General features: G+C 48.5%; 1 protein-coding gene across 2 annotated transcripts in view; it reads left to right on the forward strand.

Annotated features, from left to right (window-relative positions):
* The window catches only part of SPON1 (spondin 1), a 258,254-nt gene that overhangs the window by 225,846 nt on the left and 12,000 nt on the right, over nt 1-20,408 (forward strand). For both annotated transcript variants that reach the window (XR_006193702.1, XM_042905445.1), the window contains exons 7-10: nt 4,192-4,256; nt 17,664-17,865; nt 18,829-18,969; nt 19,433-19,508. Coding sequence is in view for 1 of the 2 variants with exons in the window: in XM_042905445.1 (XP_042761379.1) it covers nt 4,192-4,256; nt 17,664-17,865; nt 18,829-18,969; nt 19,433-19,508 (484 nt within the window). In the remaining variant the exon portion in view is untranslated. The remainder of the gene's footprint in view (nt 1-4,191; nt 4,257-17,663; nt 17,866-18,828; nt 18,970-19,432; nt 19,509-20,408) is intronic.

Consider the following 20,408-nt stretch of genomic DNA (forward strand, 5'->3'; position numbering starts at 1 on the left):
GGTTCAGGACTGGGAGATGAAGGTTCAGTCAGGTACAGGCACAGAGAGGAGGTGAGGCACGAGGCAGGGAGAAGGTGACAGACTCTGGCCTTTCACTGCGGGCAAGGCTGAGATGTCCAGCGCTCTCCCACACTGGGGGCTGGCTCTGGAGGGCATGGGAAGGGCAGTGTTGGGCAAGGTTGGCTCTGACACCAACCCCCACCCGTCCCCCAGACCCACACTCTTACTCTCTGCTCTGCTCAGACTCGGCATCTCCTAATACTGATGTGATTTCTGCCTCCAACCTGTCCCGGGCCTGTGTTCGCTCCACACGGCCCTGCTTCCTCCAGAGCTGATCTCAGCCGGCGGCCTGTTTGGGGCTGTGTGATTCCCATTTGCTGTCGGTAGCTATGAAGTCTGAGTACAGCTGTGACATCTTCACAACATATTTACCAAAAGCAAAATGAAAGAGCTCATCCCCATGAAGATGGACACCAGTGACCTGTGGTTTCTTTGGGGTTTTTTATTTTAATTGGCACATCTCCGGAAAAGTGCTAATGTCATCCAAAAGAGGCATGAACTGTGAATATGCCCTGAAATAGTTGGTTTGAAAAGAGTCCTATGGGAGATGTATAAGGGCTCTAAGGATTCTTGAAAGATCCTTTCTGTGCTTTAGAGACGTGTTAAGAGAGCTTTTCATTTAAGTCTGAAGTTTGGATTGCTTACTCTGACTTTAAATCCTTCATTCTTCAGAATGGAACACGCCCCGCCCCCCGAGCAGCCCCATCCAAGGCTCACCCAGCTACATGAACCTCCCATCATATGCTCCCTGAGACTCAGGGCTTGGCTTTAAGGGAGGGAGTATTCTCCCGAGGCTTTGTGGATTTGTAGATGCAACTGTGTGCTTCACAATCTGTACTCAAGCGGCGCAAATTGATTCTAATACCAGCCTGGCCTGAATGTAAATGAGAGTAAGAATAGTAACTAATATATGCATATTTGGGCACTGCATTAACACATTATATGAATGATGCCACTTAGTCCCCCAACAACCCCGTGTAGTAGAAACTCTTTCTAAATCCCATTTCACAGATGAGAAGGCTAAGGGAGGTCAACAGACTTGCCAAAGGACACAGAGCTAGCTAATGGTGTAGGCAGGATTTGAACTCGGTGTGATTCTAGAGCCTGTACTCTCAAACATACCGCTCCCGTGCCGGCTGGAACAGTAAATACCCAAAAGATGAATGGTGTTCAGTGTGTCCAAAGGTGTGGCAAGATGGGCATAAATACATTCTTGTGGGGGCGTAAATTGGTACAGATTTTTGGAGCACGATTTGGTAGGTCCTGCCAAAACTGTAAATCTGCTTCATCTTTTAACCATCCCCTAGGAATCCATAACACAGGAAGCCTTGGGTTTGTAAACAAAGAAATATGTATACAAGTCTTCGTGACAGCATGGAAACAATTAAATATCCACCAATAATGCTAGTTAAGTAAATTACAGACCCTCCACACTATGGAATTCTAGATACACATCAAAGGCTTTGCTTTTTCAATAATTTGCTGGATATGGCCATGGAAAAGCCACTCTCCAGTCCTATAGAATTGAGGGTCTACCAGACAAGTTTGATGCTCCAAAGATTTTTAGCTTTTTAAATAAATTTTCCATAGTGCTCCTGCATTCTTATCTGATGGAATAACACAAATGATCACAAACAAGCAAAACTAAGCTATTGATCATGCAGATGGCATGCAACCACTAGATGAAAGAATTTACAGCAACAAGCTGTTCTAAAGCCTGCACACGTGGCTCCATCATCCTTGGAGCCTCCATATCTCTAAAAATTACAGATAGAGTTTCATCACCATGCATAAACACTAATGGAGGGCCCAAACAATTTTTGTCATTATATACTGCAAAAGCAAAATCAATACATTGTCAGCTGGGACTTGAAAACCAAGATTTCATTATAATGCAAGGTGCATCTGCAGGGCCAGCTAACATGGTGTCTCTCTTAACTCCACCCACATTGATTTTACTTCTTAGTAAAGTATTTCTTCAAGGGCAAAAGGATTGTCATCAGACGGTATCTCATTTCTTGGGTCTCATGTCTTGGGTTTCTCTTTGATGCATCTTGACTTGGTTTACCAGAATTTAAAGATCTCCAACACTTTAAACAGCACCCAAAGGACTGCTATGATGCAGTATCTACTGACCTGGAAAGTTTCCATGGGATGGTATTAAGGAAAAAATTTGAAATCATGGTGCAGAATAAGTATGATGCGGTTTTTGTGGGGAGAGCCGTTATCTAATGTGCACACACATACGCACACGCACGTAGTTGCATATGCAATGATATACACCAAACTGTAACATTCTGGAGAAGGAAGCAGAAGGCAGGGTAGATGCTGGATGGGCTATGGTCACTATTCGCATTGTGTGCTTCTGTGGTGCTAAATCTGTCTACAGTATGCATGTACAATTCTGTTTATGCATTATTCTGTATATGTAAAATCAAAGAAAAACATATCCTAGAGCCAGATGATGAAGGCCATGTAGGAAAACTCAGGAATTAAGAACTGGTCATGGGGGGGCACCTGGGTGGCTCAGTTGGTTAAGCATCCAACTCTTGGTTTCAGCTCAGGTCATGATCTCATGGTTCATGGGTTCAAGCCCCGCATCGGGCTCTGTGCTGACGGCACGGAGCCTGCTTGGGATTCTGTCTCCCTCTTTCTCTGCCCCTCCCCTGCTCGCTCTATATCTATCTCTCTCTCAAAAATAAATAAATAAACATTAAAAGAAAAATAACTGGTCATGGGAGTTGTGAGGAGCTACTGAAGGGCTGAGGCAGGGAACGGAGACGGTCGGATTTGTGGCAACATGGAAGGTGCATCGGGGGGAAGCAAGAAGGTATGGAGACGGTGGGAGGAGGCTCAAGGGACTTGAAGGCTGTGGGCACAGTGGGTCTCGGAGCCCGCCAGCTGTGAGGGGCAGGAGATGGGGGAATGGAGGTTCACAGTAGATGTGCCTTTAACCTGCTGGAGGAGGAGTGGCCTTCTGGGGTTGGAAGAAGGGCTCATTGCGAGCCATGGGATGTAGGAGATGACTGCAGGGTGGTGGGATTTTCTGGGCATGGTACCCACCAATTAAGAAGTTTGTCAGTTCATCCTAAATATGTCCTAGACACTCACGCCAGGCATGGCTCTAAAAACTGGAGCAGAGATATAAGCCAGCCAAGCAAGTCTCTGCCCTCTTGGAACTCAGGGACCTGTTCAGTCAGCAACAGAGTACTTCCTTCCTCAGCTGGTGACATTCTAGGCTTTTCCAAGTACAGTGGACAGTGGCGTCTGAGCACTGCTGGGCCCAGCCAGGGGAAGGGGAGATCCAGGACCAGCTGAATCCTCTCCAGGGAAGGTCCCTAGCCAAAGCCAAATTTGGGCCCGTGGAAGCCTTAAGCCTTGAAAAGGTTATGATACTCCTCTGCCCCGTCACTGAAGATAAAAACCCAAACAGACTGCCAAGTAAAGTTAAGCAAGATCCACAAACTTCTGCATTTCCCCCCTCGATGTTGACTTAATGCTTTCCGTCAAATTGTTAATTAGCAAATCCTTCCTCAAAAATCGATTTTAAGGGCCCATGCTACACGCTGTCCAAAGCAAATAGAGCAGAATGATATGAGCAGCACAAGGGGTGTTGGCCTCAGACTTTGTTCTGGCCTCCTGTCCAAGGGAGTCCAATCAGGTGTGTGGGTCTCAACAGCAGGAGAGGTCTGGGGCCGGGGGGGTGGGGGGGGTGGTGGTGACAATCCTCCGGAGCAGGTATTGGCTACCCTGCAACTCCTCATGCAGCCGGTGCCTGGACACAGAGTGCACAACCTGCCCTCCAGGCTGGGCATGATATAGAAGCATGGCCATCCAAGGCGGAGGCCGGGTCAGAGCTCCGGCTGCAGTGCGGGAGGGGTGGCCGGAGCTGGAAACCAGGGTGTGGCTCAGTGAACCCATCAGTGTGCAACACACAACAGACGCAGCGGGCACTGAGCCCCATCCCCCGGGATGGCCGAGGCTCCCGGGCTTCGCTACCCTGGGGAGGGATGGCTCCACACCTGGGCAGCAGGTAAGGGAGTGAGGGTGGACAATGTCACCATGTCAAACCTCTCTTGCTGCCGTGAGCCTGGCTCTCCTCACTAAACAACTGTGGTCCTTTTTTTGCAGAGTGATGAGGTCCTCACCGTCATCAAGGCCAAAGCTCAGTGGCCAGCCTGGCAGCCTCTCAACGTGTAAGTAGCACACAGACCCTGGCCATTTCTCATACTCGGAGCCACCCACCGGCTGGCCACCACATGAGTTATGTCATTAAAGTCAGCAGTACCTCTCAGGTGCATGAGCAGGTGAGGTACACTGCCCACGTGTGGGCCTATCACACTTACCTGTATCTTCTCAGGAATACGGGCCTGGTCTTTGTCTCCCCCGATGGCTCTAATACCACAGAACCGGACATAACAGTTGCCATTACGTGTTCACTCATGTTCTCGGCCACGTCCGACTGAAACCACCTTCGCACACAGGTACACTCACTCTAGGCAGGTCTTACTCGTGGAAAACTAGATTGGCCCCAGGTTATCTCTTTCCTGTCTACTCTATCCCTTTAAGATTTCATCCTCCCTTGTATTTTGATGACCTAGGGTATGCCGATGGCTCCCTGAAGGACTGCTCCGCCAGGCAGATATGTAGGTAGGTAGGTAGGTAGGTAGGAAGATAGGTAGGTGAGTAAGTAGATCATCCATCCATCAGTTTCTTGGACACCTCTCTGTAGATGGCGTACGTGGACCTTGAAATCATCATATCAAAAAAACAAAACCAAACCAAATCCTATTGTGTTATCCTCTCCTTAGAATCCCTCCATGACCTCCTTTGGTCTCCGGGATCACTTAGAGAGTCCCCAGTGAGCCGAACATGCCCCAGCTCCTGCTTCCTTTTCCTTAGGGCTCATGTCTTGCCTCTCTCTACTCTGCACCTCTCTCTGGCCATGCCAAGTCCTGTGCAGTTCCTTGAACGAGCTTTGGTTTCACTCCTCCTTCAAGGATGCAAGACTTGGAGCAAAGTTCCTGCCAACCGCATGAAAATGGTTTATGAAGAATGGCTTGGCCATTCTCTGGAGGCGTCTATACCCACCGATGATGGTGGTGATGGAGAGCGCAACGACACAGGCAGTGGGTGAGATTCTGCTCGGCGGGAGCAAAGGCAAAGTCAAGATGATGGGTAGAGAAGCACAGGATGGGGTAGCAGGAGCGGAGAGAGGAGTGCTCCCACACAACCAGCGGGGAGCAGGGAAGCTGCTGCCAGGCATCTGGTGCCCACCTGTTTAACCATTCAGCAAATTAACCGTTCCTCCCCCACCCACGACATGCCAGCCCTGTACACCCAGTCCCCAGCCTTTGGAACCCACAGCCATTGGGGGTGGGGGGATGGACAATAAAGAGAGGTCTCCCACCCCAGAGCTGCCCTTTGCACACCTTCAGGTGACACCATACACCATGGTGGCCGTGCACACTCCATGGGGATAAATGTTATGATGAGGTTATAAGTGGTTCTAGAAGCCTAGAGAAGGGGCACAACCCAGCCAAGGATTGAGGAGGGGTCATGAAGGGTCTTGTTCAGAAGGTATCATACGGGGCTGAGTCTGGAAGGAGGCTCCTTGCCCTGGATTGGCCCAGGTCTGGGCAGAACTGAGGCCCTAAGTGGCGACCTGAGGAAAGAGAGACAGGCCCACACCTGGACAGCGGACCAAGGGCAGCTGAGCTGGCTGCGTAGAGGCCTTTCCTGGCTTGCTGTGATCTCCTCTGAGGAAGCTGGGGCCAGCGTGGTTGGAAACCTGCCCAGCCCTGGAAATGCCTTCCCCTCCAAGGAGAAGCAGCAGAGGCAGGGTCTACTGCCCCCGGCTGTCCCCTGGTAGGGGGGCATTTGCCTGTCTCAGGCCTGTCCCACCAAAAAACACCCATGTGAATTCACCGAGGCCCTGAGGCCCCTTCACATCATTAAGTCAGTCAGAAAAAAACACCCACCCTGAATCTTGTGCGCTCAGGCTCTCCTCAGCTGCCCCCAGCTCCCAAAACTGCATGTGGACGAGTCCTCACCTTGGGCTCAAAACCAGGCAGGGGCTGGGGGCATCTGGGCCAGAGTTTGCAGATGCCAGTGTTGATACCACTAGGGAAACCTGATCCCAGTTTTCCCTTAAGGAGCCCGGGGTTTAGGAAGGTGTAAGTGGCAAAGCAGGGTGCTTCTGGAAGGAAAGCGGAAAGGAGGAAGAAAAAGCAGGGAGCAGAGAGCTGTCCTCTTGTCTCTAGCGCCTACTATGTGCCAGGTACCCTGCCAGGACTTATGTTCCTCATCCCACTCCATCCTCATACTAACCCCATGAGGTAGGGGTCTGGAGCCTCACTTTGCAGATGAGACAGAGGCTCAGACCTCAGCAGCCAGCTCCACTGGCGGAAGAACTAGAATTCCAACCCTCCCCAGCTGCCTCCACTCCCTGTGCCCCTTACTTATTACAAGGCCCCTCCAACTACGTAACAGGTCATTCAGTGTCCGTCTTTTCACCAATCAAGACATATATATATCTGCCAGTCAGACTTCGGACCAGCATGAAATTCACACTGTGACCACAACCAAATTGTCTGACTCCTGCCCCAGAACAAAACAAAACCGTGACTTTCACTTACCTTGTGTCCTTCCGTTAAGGATGACTGAAACATTTCATTGCCTCAACAAACATTTATGGCCGGTCTCTAAAGGGAAGTACTGTCAAAGATACTTAGGAATACAGTGCTGAGCAGAGCAGAGTTTCTCATGAACTCACAGTTTAGTGAGGGAGAGACATTAACCAAATGCTGACAAATGTGACATGTCTGTGAAGATATAAGGTGCCATGAGAGAGCGTGACGGGGACCCTGACCCAACCTGAAGGTCAGAGAAAGCTTCCTTTAAGGGATGGCCATTGAGCTAAGAGTTAAGGAACCAATAGGAGCTGACTAGGTAAAGAGGCAAAGAAAGGGGAGAACGTTCTAGAAAGTCTAGAGAGACTATCATGTGTAAAGACCCTGAGGAGGGTTCAGCATACTTAAGGTGCTAAACAGTTGTGGTATAACTAGGTCCAGAAATCACAGGCGAACTTGGTGTGGGGCCAAGGCACACATTAGGGATTTAGATTTTTCCATTAAGAGTAATGGGAAATCTTTGAAGGGTTTTAAGCAGGATGACAACATGATCAAATCTTCATTCAAAAGAAAACAAAACAGGGGTGTCTGAGTGGCTCAGTATGTTGTCCAACTTTTGATTTCCGCTCAGGTCATAATATCATAGTTGGTGAGTTCGAGCCCTATGTCGGGCTCTGCATTGACAGCTTAGAGGCTGTTTGGAATTCTGTCTCTCTCTCTCTCTCTCTCTCTGCCCTTCCCCCACATGAGCTCACTCTCTCTCCAAAACAAGTAAATAAACTTAAAAAAAAAAAAAAAAAAAACCAGTAACAACACTCTGGCTCCAATACGAGAAGGTTAAGAGTAGTGAGGGGAGAATTCACAGTGACCTTGACAAGGATGGTGGTGGTAGAGATGGAGAGGTATGGCGGTCGTAGAGAGGTGTAGGAGCAGAATCCCACAGGCTGCAGTGATAAGTTCAATATGGAGAGTGAGGGAAGCAGAGACACCTGGATGAATGGGTTGGTGGGGCCACCTACTAGGTTCAGAATAGTAAATGAAGCTCAGTGGGAAAGACCATGAGCTCAGTTCTGGATGTGACACGTTAGAGATGCATGTTGGAGGACATGCCTGCAAAGGAAGGAAACAGAAAAGGAGTAGCAAACAGACTGGGGAAGGAAGCTTGGCATCAGGGAAGCCAAGAGAAGAAAGTGCTCCAGGAGAGAGTGGTCAGCTGTGTCCAGTGCACCTGAGAGATCAAGTAAGATTAGGGCTGCATCATGCCTATTGGGTTGACCAACATGAAGAAAATCAGTGACCTTATTGAGAATCCTTTCCACTGAGCAACGGCGGGCAGCCTCCAGGGGGGTGAAATGTGAACAGAAAGTGAGGTTATAGAGTCAGCGAATACAGACAAGTCTTCTGAGTTTGCTGTGAAAGAAGAGTGGCTGGAACAGCTACTGCTCCAAGGAGTAACAGAGTCAATGATGTTTTTTGTCTTCTTTTTTAAGATGGGGAAGACTTTTCTATAAATTTGAAATATATATATTTAGGGACACCTTCCCAGCTTTCCCCCGTCCCTCAGACTTCATGAGACCCCAGTGGAACAGAATTAATCAATGGCAAACACCCAGACCTCCCAAACACCCAAACCCTCTCTGCTCAGTGCTACCAGCTCGTTAAGGGAAAGGAATTTTCCTTTGATTTTCCCATACCCCAGTCTCCCCTTCCCTCTTCCACATCTCATTAGGAAGTCAAATTAGGAAGCCTCCACGCAGCCAAGTTTTGTTTTGCAGAAACAGCCCTGCCCCTCCTCACTGAGCCTGCCCGATTGAGGTTAATGGGATTCTATCCACCCTTGGGCCAGTGGAAAGCCGGGGTGACCTACTTTGTGAGGTCCTGCCCTGTGAAACTGACTTGCTTTTCAATGATCTTCATCTTTTTCCCCAGGACCACTTCTCAAAGGACAGCCATGAACGAAACAAATTAGCTGCTGACTTGTTTAGCTCAATAAATCAAGCTGTGGTTCTGTCAGCCCAGAGTGCAGGTAGAGACAGGAAAGACAGATTCTGAACAAAACCCACATCCTTCACCAGTTCCTCTGGCGCCTGAGTAGAAAACGACCAGGTTTCCTGCAAATCAGTTCTAAATTCCTACCACCCAGTTCCTCCAGGTTAATCTGAATGCTAGGAATTACTGGAACTTCTGCAAATAATCTTTATTCTTACAATGGATTTTATAAGGGACTGTAGTCTCTGTAATTATTTCCAGCCACTCTGTTTAATTCACATTTGATTAGACAACTGTCCTTGTTTTTGAGACAGATGAAGGGAGGGTGGACTAGAGACGGTCACCCTCTCCAGCAATCCTGCCCCGCAAATCACCCAAGCCATGGCTCTCCCCATGAGGACAAAGGCATCTCTCTCTTTCTCAGATCAGGGCTGAAAGTTTCAAGGCCCTTCCTGTCTCCAGTAGCACTTGCCCAGGTCTGCCGATACCTTCAGGATTGTAAAGACGCGTTGGACTAGAGGAGCAGGTGGTAGATCTAATTGGCCAGAGGGACCCGGAGCCCTAGATGCCTCCAGGTTATAAGCAGTTTTTCCGAGGCAGAAACCTCAGACCTACCACGCAGGACTTCAGCCTAGTGCGTGGCTCTTGCGCCCTCTAGTGGTTATATTGAGTTTCTGCAACTTCGAAAACTATGGGGGATTATTTGAAATACATGAGAGACAAAGCTCGGCATATGAGTGACCTGAATCGCCAGTGACTAGAGTCTCACCAGTGACCTGAGTTACACTGGTTTGGATCTGAAATTTAGAAGGAGATAATAAGTTCTTAGGAGGAGCATAAAAATCCCTATTGCCTCTTTTCTTTTATGGTGTTCTTTGAAGTTTTGTTTGGAAAGGCTTAATGAGCAAGAAATCAACATTTACCAAGTCCTAGGATGTGCCGGTCACAATGACAAGCAGTTTCCTCACGAAAAGCCCTTGGGTGGCTAAGATGATGCTCGCATTTTGCTGCCATAGTAGGTGCAAAGAGCCAGGGGCGGGGGGGCAAAAAGCCCCTGGCACAGAGCTAGCAAGCGGCTGAACCCAGATGCAAATCCAGCTGCCTCTTCCAATATCCTTTGTTCTTCCCTGCGCACCATGCTGCCCCTCTGAATGTAAAAAGGTGAAGCACTTCTCCATGTCTTCATCTGGTCTTCCTTATTCATTTTTCTGGTGTGAATTTTCTGTTCATAACTTTCCTTTATCTGTCGCGATTGTGGTGTTTTTCTTACAGATTTGGATTAGCTCTGTATGTATGACAGTTACATTTGTCAGTCACACTGCATGGAGATGTTTTTTCCAACATGCCATTTTTTTTTCTCGCTAATTCAACCATGTTGTTTCATTACACAGATGTCTTTAGTTGGTTCATAATTCAATTAGTTACTTTTGTTATTGCTTTATTGTTTCAAAGCAGAGGAAATTAACATTTCTCTAGCAAATCAGTAATCGACATGTCCCCTATAATCTGGTTGCTGTCTATTTAACTCTGGATTATTTATTTAGGTATGTGAGATTAAGTGCAAATTCCACATTTTTAAAAGAAAAACTGCAGTTAAGTTGGCCCCACCCTGTTGGCACAATCTTTCCTTTTCCCCCTAATTTGAGAAGTCTGTTTTGTATAATACCATATCTAAAGTTTCTGGGATCTCCAATCTATGCCACTCATTTATATTTCTTTCTTGTCCTGAATAGGCGTCCATTTTAATTATCATGATTTATAATATACTGTTATCATGGTATGGCCAGATCAACTCTCTTTGCTAGAAAACTGATGAAAAACTTAAATCCCAGAACAGAAAAATAAAACCAAATTCACAAAATATCATATCTGGAAAGATATGGCATATAAGAAAGCATGAATGTGGATTTTTATTATGGTTTGGACAAATTAAAGAACTCCAGTCGTACCAAGCATTTCCCAAAGAAAACTCCCATATATTCTTATCCATTTCATTATTTTAAATAGCATTTTTATTATGGAAGTAATAAATACTTTGAGGTGATTTTTAAATTAAATTTGAAGGTCAAAGGAAGTATAAGAGCTCCATTCATTTCCTAGATTAAGTAATTTATTTAAAACAAATATTTGAGGAGAATCCACTTCATGCCAAGTTCTAAGCCGGGCTCTGAGATAGAGCTGTAAGCAAGACAAAAATGGTCTCTACTCTTCTGGAACCTAATGTGCAAGATGGAAATTCAACCAGAACCCCAAGGAAAGAGTGAGCTCATCGTGCTCTGGGAAAGTGCACCCGGGGTCCTAAACAATTTGAAGAGAGGTCAGGAAATGCTTCCTGCAGAATGCATTATGGGAGCTGGGGATCAGGGGACAAATTTCCCAGTCAAGGGTAAGAGAAAAGAGCAGAGCATAACTGAAGATGCTAGAAAATTGCTAAAATTGCCCCCAGGCCCGTACAGATTCAAGTTTGCCATATTACCCAACCTAAGGTCAGGCGTTTTGTGCAGGGATTGGTTGCCCCAAATTTCCTACTCCTTAAAACTCACCAAGGTCTGGAAGGATACGTCACTCAGGTTACAGATTTGGCCAAAGTGCATCAGTGGAAAACAATTTGCATCGTGTCTTACAAGACACGTGAGGTTCTCCGATGGTTAAGTCCATCAGCTGAGCAGAGTATCGGGATGGCCTGTTGGGTCAGGCTTGATTTGGTTTCCCCAGCACCGGACTCCTGAGCAGAGATGTCTTTGCCCCTTAGGTTGTCACTATGAATAGTGTCACCCATAGCTTACAGGATACAAATGACAATTCTGACAAAGCAAGCCACATGCTCAGGGAGATGGGAAGGTAACAGGTGGAGTGGTTGGTTTCTATGGCAATGGGAGACGATGTATGCCCCCCAAGGCCTTGCTGGACCCCCCAAGGGGCCAAGAGCCAAGGAGGGCTGGGGCAAAAGCAGTCCCCTCAGATGTCCATGCTGTGTGGTTTGCACCGACAGGAAGGCGGGCCCCAGACCATACACTGTGAGTCCCTAGTGAGCAAGGCTGCAGTTCTTGTAGAAGCCACGTCTTTAAAGAAGCTGCTAAAAGCTAAAGCCACTTACCTACATGCCAGTAAACGCACACCTGGGAAAAGAAGATGAAATCCCCCAGTTGGTGCCTACGTAGTGGACTAGGTGTGTGGGGGACGTTAGCGGTTTATAAAGGCTTCCTCGGAAAGCATCGTGGGAGCCTCACAGAAACCCTGCAGGTAGGTGGTGTCAGATGAAGAACCTGGGACTGGAGGACAGTGAGTGACTTACTGCCAAGACCTAGAGCTGGGGGTGGAAGAGCCCAAGTCCTCACACACTGCCTTGTTCAGCCCGCCCGCTGGGCACCGCGGTCCTGGGATGAAGCTTAGGGTCCCTGCCCTCAAGCAGCTCCCAATCTAGAGGGGGAAGACCGAATGATGACAGGGTGATGTTGATCATAGGGCACAGCTTCAGAGAGTATGGAGAGACACCACAGGCACTGGCCTCAGTCAGGGAGATCCAAAAGGCTCCAGGATGAGGTGACTCATGACCTGAAGCTTGAAAGAGGAGTAGACCAACACTCGTTAAACTCGAGGTGCATCCAGAGCACCTCGAGGGGTCGTTAAACTAGAATGCTGGGTCCTACCCCCAGAGTCTCTGATTAAGTAAATCTGGGGTGGGGCTCAAGAATCCACATTTCTAACAAGTTACCAGGGGACCGCACGGTGCAAACCACTGCAGAAGAGCTTTCCCAGCAGATGGAAGTGCACATGGGACCTGCAACTAGGCTGGTCTGGCCGGGGCACAGGGCGGCAGATGGGGTGGGTGGCAGGAGGCTGGAGAGGAGGGCGACACCGGGCCTTGCTGGGCTGCTGACACCCAAGCCAGGGCTCAGACCAGGCTCTTCCCCCACTCCTGTAACAGAACATAGACTGGCATCAGGCTATAATGGGTAGTCCACTCAGGAAGGCCTCCCTCCACTTCCCCCCTCTCTTTTCTGATCTCTTTACAACCCTACACTGCTTCTCTCAAGTGCCAGGCGCTGGACTAAGCACCGTATGCAAGTTCTCTCATTAAACACAGTAACCCTTTGGAGTAGACATATGGAGATCCCCATTTTACAGACGGGGACGCTGAGGCACAGAATGCTTTGGTAATTTGCCCCCAGGACCCGCAGCTCAAAGAGGTGACGCCAGACACACACCCAGGCTTCCGTTCCTCTCTGTGCGTGGCTTGACCCCATCTAGCCTGCCAGAGCCCAACGGGTCCAGTTCCACGAGGCCTAACCAGGTCTGGAGTCATTACTTTTGGGGACAGGTGAGGGGAGCCAGAAGCAGCTGGCCTCCACAGAGGGACACGGGGACTCCCCAGCAGCTGAGGTGCACCAGCTGCCAGCTGAACTGAACAGACACGTTGGTCCCCAGCCAAGGATTCCCCACAATTAGCAGCCTGGGGGTGTAGAGTCAGGCAGAGCTGCCTTTAAACCTCAGCCCCTACCAGCTGTGTCTCTTTAAAGGTCCATTAACTTTTATACCTTTCCACGCTTGCTTTCTTCTCTACAAAATGGGACAACTCAAACCCCACGGGATTGTCACGGGGGTGGGGAAATAAAATAACCCGGGTCTGCCACCCGGTGTGTGCTGAGTGCATCTAACTCTTCCTTCCCCAGCTCCCCAACCCCCGCCCCAGGGGGCCACCACCATTGTCCTCGCCCAGCCCTGGCCACGGCTGAGACCTCTTCTTAGCAACTTGAGGAGACAGAGGTTGAAGAATAATAGCCTCTTGTGGCTTGGGGGTTGACAGACAACCCATCTCCCCGGCTATATAGCCAGGTCCTTGCTCACCAACCGGAGGATGTGGCCACGGGCGAGTTCTGGTACCGGGGTAGGGCCGTGCTGTCAGCAGCCCCGTGAGGACAACAGAGGCAGCAAGCTGGGGAGACGCTCCCCCACCTGTGACGGCACAATGTTGATCGCAGAGTGAAAACGGGGCAGGGAGAAGGAATTTGAAATTGATGATGAGAAGAGCGCTGATTCGAACTAATATTGCCTTGGGTCGTGGTCTTGTCTGCCATTTTTAACTTGGTGATTTTGGACAAGTTGCATAACATAAGCCCGTGAGCCTCAGTTTCCTCATGCATAAATTGGAATCAGTCATTCTTCCCTCAGGTCTGTTCTGAGGATTGAGTGAGGATGTCCAAAAAAAGAAAGAAAGAAAGGCTTGGGGCATTGGTAAGCACTGATTTGTAAAGTCCATCCCAACACAGCTAGGCACACAATGGAACCGGTAAGCAAAGGGTTAATGGAACTGCCCTCAGCTGCAACTTTTCAGCCAAATGTCTTCCATTTGCCTTTAAACTGCCCTGATTCTGCTCCTGGGAGGAGGTGGGGCTGAGTTTTATCCTGTCTCCTCCTTTTGCTGCCTGTGGAGGAGCTTGCTGGGGACTCCATGTCTCTCAGTGATGGTCTTTGCTGAGTATCGGGCAGGCGAACTTGGGTTTGGCTACAGATTTGGTGAGCCAGGCAGGAGCTCTGCGCCCATGGTTTGTCAGCCCCGAGCTGCTAACAGGATTCTGGTGACTGGTCCAAGCAGTTGCCTAGGCTTTTTGTCGAGGGGCCCGACCTCAAGACCCCACTCCGACTGGGCACCATCGGCCTTCGGCACCTAAATTAACCTGCGGCAAGAAAATGGCTTTGGGTTTGGTTTAGACAGAGGTCTCTTGGTGAGTACTGCATACTCCATGGCATGGGAGGCTGCTTATTTCTTCCTCCCTCTGGTTTGGCTTTCTTAGATTTCTTCCTCTCACTCGGCTGCCTCCAAACACAGGATTTGGGTTCTCTTTGTCTCCTTTTCTTCTTTTTTTTAATTTTTTTTTTACATTTATTTATTTTTGAGACAGAGAGAGACAGAGCATGAACGGGGGAGGGTCAGAGAGAGAGGGAGATACAGAATCCGAAGCAGGCTCCAGGCTCCGAGCTGTCAGCACAGAGCCCGATGCGGGGCTCGAACTCACGGACTGCGAGATCATGACCTGAGCCGAAGTCGGTCGCCCAACCGACTGAGCCACCCAGGCGCCCCTCCTTTTCTTAAGAGAGGGTAGACTAGCCAGTTGTTTGGTTCAGTCAGTGAAGCTCTGAATCTTAGGGAGGAACTAGAAACTAGGAAGCCATTTGGTTCTGTGGGTGAAGCCTCAACTTTTGTGGAGGAACCAGTGCCCACGGAGGCACTCTGGGCTTCATTAGGCTTGCTGCAGCTTGTGATATCTTCGAATAAAACCAGCCGTGTTCTAATTGGAAAATGGAAAGTCCCTGCTTGATCCCCACATGCAGCCCTTTCGGCTCTGTTCTCCAAAATAGGGCAATCTTCTTTTGTAACACTGGCCACAATAGTCCTTCGACTCTTGAGAAAAATGACCAATTAATGAATCCGTAAATTATACCACCTTGCAATTAGATTTGTGTTGTAAAAAGGGGTAGAGACTTGGAAATTGGGCCTTTAAGATTTTTTCTGCATCTTGTTTGTGTATTTGTATGTGTCCATGTGTGTGAGCTATTTGCTCTCCATCTGCATGGTGTTGCTAAAGTTAATTTGTAAAAGAGTTCTGGTTAGTTAAAAAGCAAACGCTTGTTTGAATTGGAAATTCTAAAACTCAAAGACTGAAACTAACCCAAATGATTTTCACATGATCTTGGAAAATACTGAGTAGTAAAACTAATTTAAGGTTGCTGGTTTAATTAAAATGGACACGTGCTTAGAATTAAAAGCACTATAATATAAAACTTTTATTCTGCTTGTGTTTATTGAAAGTCACATAAGTTCCTGTTATCTCCATTGCAAAATTTGTCAAAAAAGGGGAAGAAACTTAAAAAAAACCTTAGAACTTTTTGTAATGCCTGATGAAGTTTTAAGCACCAAGCCTGGAGAAGACCGGCAGGTAGACTTTACCAGGAGCCAAAAACAACAGGTAATTTTCAATATTTGCTGGTATTTATAGATCCCTTGACAAGCCGGGTTGAAGCTCTTTCCCCTGCCATTCAGTGAAGTCCTCAGAAGTTGTCCAAACACTTCTAAGTAGGGGAAAGTAGGTGATGTGCATTGAGGGCACTTGTTGGGATGAGCACTGGGTGTTGTATGGAAGCCAATTTGACAATAAAGTATACTTAAAAAAAAAAAACAAAAAACAAAAACACTTTTAAGCAAAAACATCCCTAGGTTTGGATTGCCACTAACCATTCAGAGTGACAATGGAGCAGTGTTTGCAGCACAAGCCAGACAAACCGTGCCCAATGCCTTGGGTGTCCAGTGGAAATTACTTCCTGGAGACCCCAACCAGCTAGAAAAACCAAGAAAGAAAAAAAAAAAAAAACCTTTGGCAAAGATCTGCCAAGAAACTAACTTAACTTGGGGAAGAAGCCTTGCTGGTTGTTCTGCTTTAGGTATGAGTGGCCCCTAGACATGGGCTTGAGTTAATAAGCCCTTATGAAATGGTATATGGAAGACTGTTGTTACACCCTTTTCATAACTTAGGAGTTCCTCACATCAGAGAATTGGATACTTTCAGGGAGGTCCAGCAGGTTAGGTAAGTTCACTTCCAGCAGGTTGACGTGCCCCACAGACGTGCCCTTGCACCGACTGTATCCTGGAGACTTGGTATCACTAAAGACCTGAAGAGTGAGCACCCAGAGGGCCAGCTTCAACTTCAGTGAGGCTCAGTCTTCAGGGACACTGAGGGGAGTCAAGCCGTGGATTCCTCACATTCAACATACGAGAATCCGCAGGTTCCCTACAGCCTGCCAGCAAGGAGGACCTCAAAAAAAAGCACTGCTTGGAGCAGTGAGCCTCTGGCAGACCCCTCCTATTCAGGAGAGCTGGCCTGAAGACCTCAATACATGCAACAAGCTTGGTTAAAACACCTCTCCCCAAAGGTCCTAGATACAATGTAGTACAAACACTAATAACCAAACTACAAAATCTTGGTAATGCAGGGGCACCTGGGTGACTTGTCGAACTTCAGCTCAGGCTTGTGGGTTAGAGCCCCGCATCGGGCTGTGTGCTGACAGCTCAGAGCCTGGAGCCTGCTTCAGATTCTGTTTCCCTCGCGCGCTCTCAAAAATAACTCTTAGTAATGCAGAATGTTGGGTTTCAGCCTGGGACTGAAGAGTATCTCTAAGTGAGTGCAGGAAGTTTCCATTCCCCAACTCTGATCTGTGCCCCATCTCAGCAGGAAGTAACTAGAATGGTCATCGTCCCAATTCCCTCAAGAATGAGGAATGATCAAAAGAGGGTAGGGATTGAAACCGGTAACCAGAGAGATAATGTGGCTGATCGCAGCTGCAGACTAGTAAGTGCAGCTGTGACTCTTTACCCAGAACTTTTTCATTTGCCTTCCAATTTCCCCAACTCTCCTCCTTAGGAGCAGATTTGAGGCTTGCCCTCGCGTCTCTGCCTTTGGCTGCCTCTCAAATCAACTCTTTCCTTGCTGCATCCTTGGCGACTCGGTGATCATCTTTGCTGGGCATCAGGCAGACAAACTTGGGTTCAGTTACAATAACACAAAGTATTTGTTCGTTTACTCAGAAACAGTGAGCATCTACTCTGTGCCAGGCACTGTTGTAGGCACTGGAAATCAAGCCATAAATAAGACAGACAAAAGCCCTGCTTTCCTGGGGCTCACCCTCCAGTGAGAGTTGACAGTCAATCAACAGCTGAACAATAAGAAACATCTACAAAAACAGTTTAAGTGCCTTGAACAGATTAAAAGTGGATATGATGGTAGCATATGATTCTCTCCACGTATGGCCAGTGGAAGGGCTCAGGATAGCAAAGGGTGTAAAACAGGAGTGGCCACAGGCAGAGATCAGTGGAAGACCAAGAATCCTTGGTCCTTCTGTCCTCTCCTCCTTCAGCTCTGGTCTGGCCTGATGTCCCTTAGAGTGTGTACCCCCCAGACCCCCTAACGTAACGTATCTGGTTTCCAGGAGAGCGGCACCCTCGGCTGAATTTTCAGTGGACAGGACACGCCACTTGATGTCCTTCCTGACCATGATGGGCCCCAGCCCCGACTGGAACGTGGGCCTGTCTGCAGAGGATCTGTGTACCAAGGAGTGCGGCTGGGTCCAGAAGGTGGTACAAGACCTGATCCCCTGGGACGCCGGCACCGACAGTGGGGTGACCTATGAGGTGGGTATATGCCTGTGGTGGTGAGGGACAAAGCTTTCTGGGTGCTTTCTCTTCCCCCAGCCTTGTGCTGGGGGTCCCAGACACAAATGTGGTAAAGGAATCCACAGTCTGGAAGGGGAGGCCTGTGTAGTTTCACCCTCACATACCATATACAGTACGACCCACACAGCTGGCCAGGAGGCCATGGAGAGGGAATCTGCTAAAAAGCAGTTCCTAGGTAAGCAAGGGAACAGCAGGAAATGGGCATGGAAGCAAAAAGCAAGAGACAGGGGTGAGAATAGGGAACAACAGAAGCTGATGTATGTGAGGCTGGGCCAGATCCTGGAGGTTTCCAGACACCTAGGTTAAGGACTTTGGATTGTCTCCTGATCTAATATTTTTCATTGCATTGAAATCCGAAGCCATTGGAAAACCAGTGGCAGGGCAGTATGTCGGAAAACCCCAGTTTGTGGGCCAAACTGGGACTACCACCTGACTTGTAAATAAGGTTTTCAAACCCCGCCGCCCGCATTCAATTACATGTTGTAGGGAGCTGCTCTCTCCCTACAAAAGCTGAGTCGAGTAGTTGGAGCCGACACAGTGGGACCCACAAAACCTAAAATATTTACCATCTGACCCTCTCTAGACTAGTTTGCCAACGCCTGGTCCATCAGGAAGAGCTCTGGATTCAGGCCAGCCTGGTTCAGCTGTTTCCTAGTTGGGATGAGCTCTCTGAAACTTTGTCTTCATCAGGACGTAATCCTGAGTACCTGGGAGAATCTGAAAATCGAGGTCTACCGATTTTTTTTGCACGATACACGGCGTGAATAGAATTGCATTAACACCAGAGGCAGTTAGAGCTGTTGTGAAATCCCTAACAATTAGGTTTTTGTTCTGATCATATTACAATCAAGTTGCTTTTGTGGTTTTTAAACACTCTGTTTCCCACACTCTCTCTCTCTGTGTTCTCTTCCCTGCTGACAGTCACCCAACAAGCCCACAATTCCCCAGGAGAAAATCCGGCCCCTGACCAGCCTGGACCATCCTCAGAGTCCTTTTTACGATCCAGAGGGCGGGTCTATCACTCAAGTAGCCAGAGTTGTCATCGAGAGAATCGCCCGGAAGGTACTGGGGCTAGAGCTCACCCTGCCACAGACCCTTCCCACCAGGAGTGCGAGCCGACTATACCCCTATCTGCTCAGGAATCATGAGGTCCCTGGCGTATTCCAAAACACAGGACTCCTGGACCGCCTGAGGTTTCTAAGCATGCAAATTATTCGTAAGATCTAAATGAGCAAAATCAACATTACAGTGGGGTTCTGTGCTCCACTGAATGATTTGGTCCAGACAGATAGCTATCCTAGTGAGTTCCATAACTGATTACTGACGTCTGCCATGGGTCAGGGACTGGGAAGCTGTGGCTTTCTTGCCATTTCTCTTTCAGTGTGATTGTAAATGTTGGCTCGGAACTCCACCGTGGCCTGGGATTTGCACGCAGGGTGGGCATCCGATTTTACCTCCTCCCTCGTCTGACCCCAACACGTGCCACTGTTTGATGGGAGCCCTCCAAGAAAAATTCCTTTTGCAGGGGGAACAATGCAATATTGTACCTGATAACGTCGATGATATTGTCGCAGATCTGGCTCCAGAAGAGAAAGATGAAGGTATGTAAGTTTTCTTGGTTGCAGGTAGCAATATAACCTGGCAATACCTTCTGAGAAATCAGTTTGCGAACAGGTTTTCAGAGCTGCAAAAATAGTATGTCCTTTGACTTGGCAGTCCCTTCTCTGAGGACTTCTTCCTGGAAGATAAGCCAAAATGAGGCCAGGACTCAAAGAAGACGTGTTCACCAGTATCGGGCCTTTGCATGGGCGTCCTGGGACCCCCGGCACTCCCCACTTTGATGGTCACTCTGGCCTGTGAGGCAGCGTGGACACGTCCACTTCCCCGGCAAGGAAAGGGAGGCCTAGATCCTAGGGTCAGGAGGGAGCAGCAGGCCCATGCCTTCGGCCCCTTCTCTCATGGGATCTGGAGCCACACCACTTGGGCTTTTTTCTGTGGCCTTGGGCAGGACGCTTCCATGCTACCTCACTGTCCTCACCTGTAGAATGGGGATTAATAACAGAACCTGCCTCGCTGAGTGTTGCTGTGAGAACCAGATGGGACAAAACATGTGAGGTTCTTACAATGATGCTGGTGTGTAATAAGTGCTGGGCGAACATTGGCTGCCCTCATCGTGACACCTGTGTATGGGGTCGTTGAGAAGATTAAACAGCAACACACACACACACACACAGAAGGCTGTGCTTCCCCAATTGCCTGTGATCTGCCTGTACACCCGCAGAAACCGTGTCTGCCACGAGTGAGGGGCCAGAAAAGAGAGACCCTCATGTGTTGAGGGGAAGGGTTAGTAGGACTCTTCCCTGTCGCTTAGATACTCATGGAATGATTAAAATATCGCCTTTAAAGGCAAGTGAATAGCTGCTTCCACCCCAAGAGCGCCCAGGTTTGCTGAGGCAGGTCAGGCAACGCAGATTTTCTTATCCCCAAAGGAGCTTTCGTGG

Source organism: Panthera leo, chromosome D1, assembly GCF_018350215.1.
Source record: "Panthera leo isolate Ple1 chromosome D1, P.leo_Ple1_pat1.1, whole genome shotgun sequence".
Lineage (NCBI taxonomy): Eukaryota > Metazoa > Chordata > Mammalia > Carnivora > Felidae > Panthera > Panthera leo.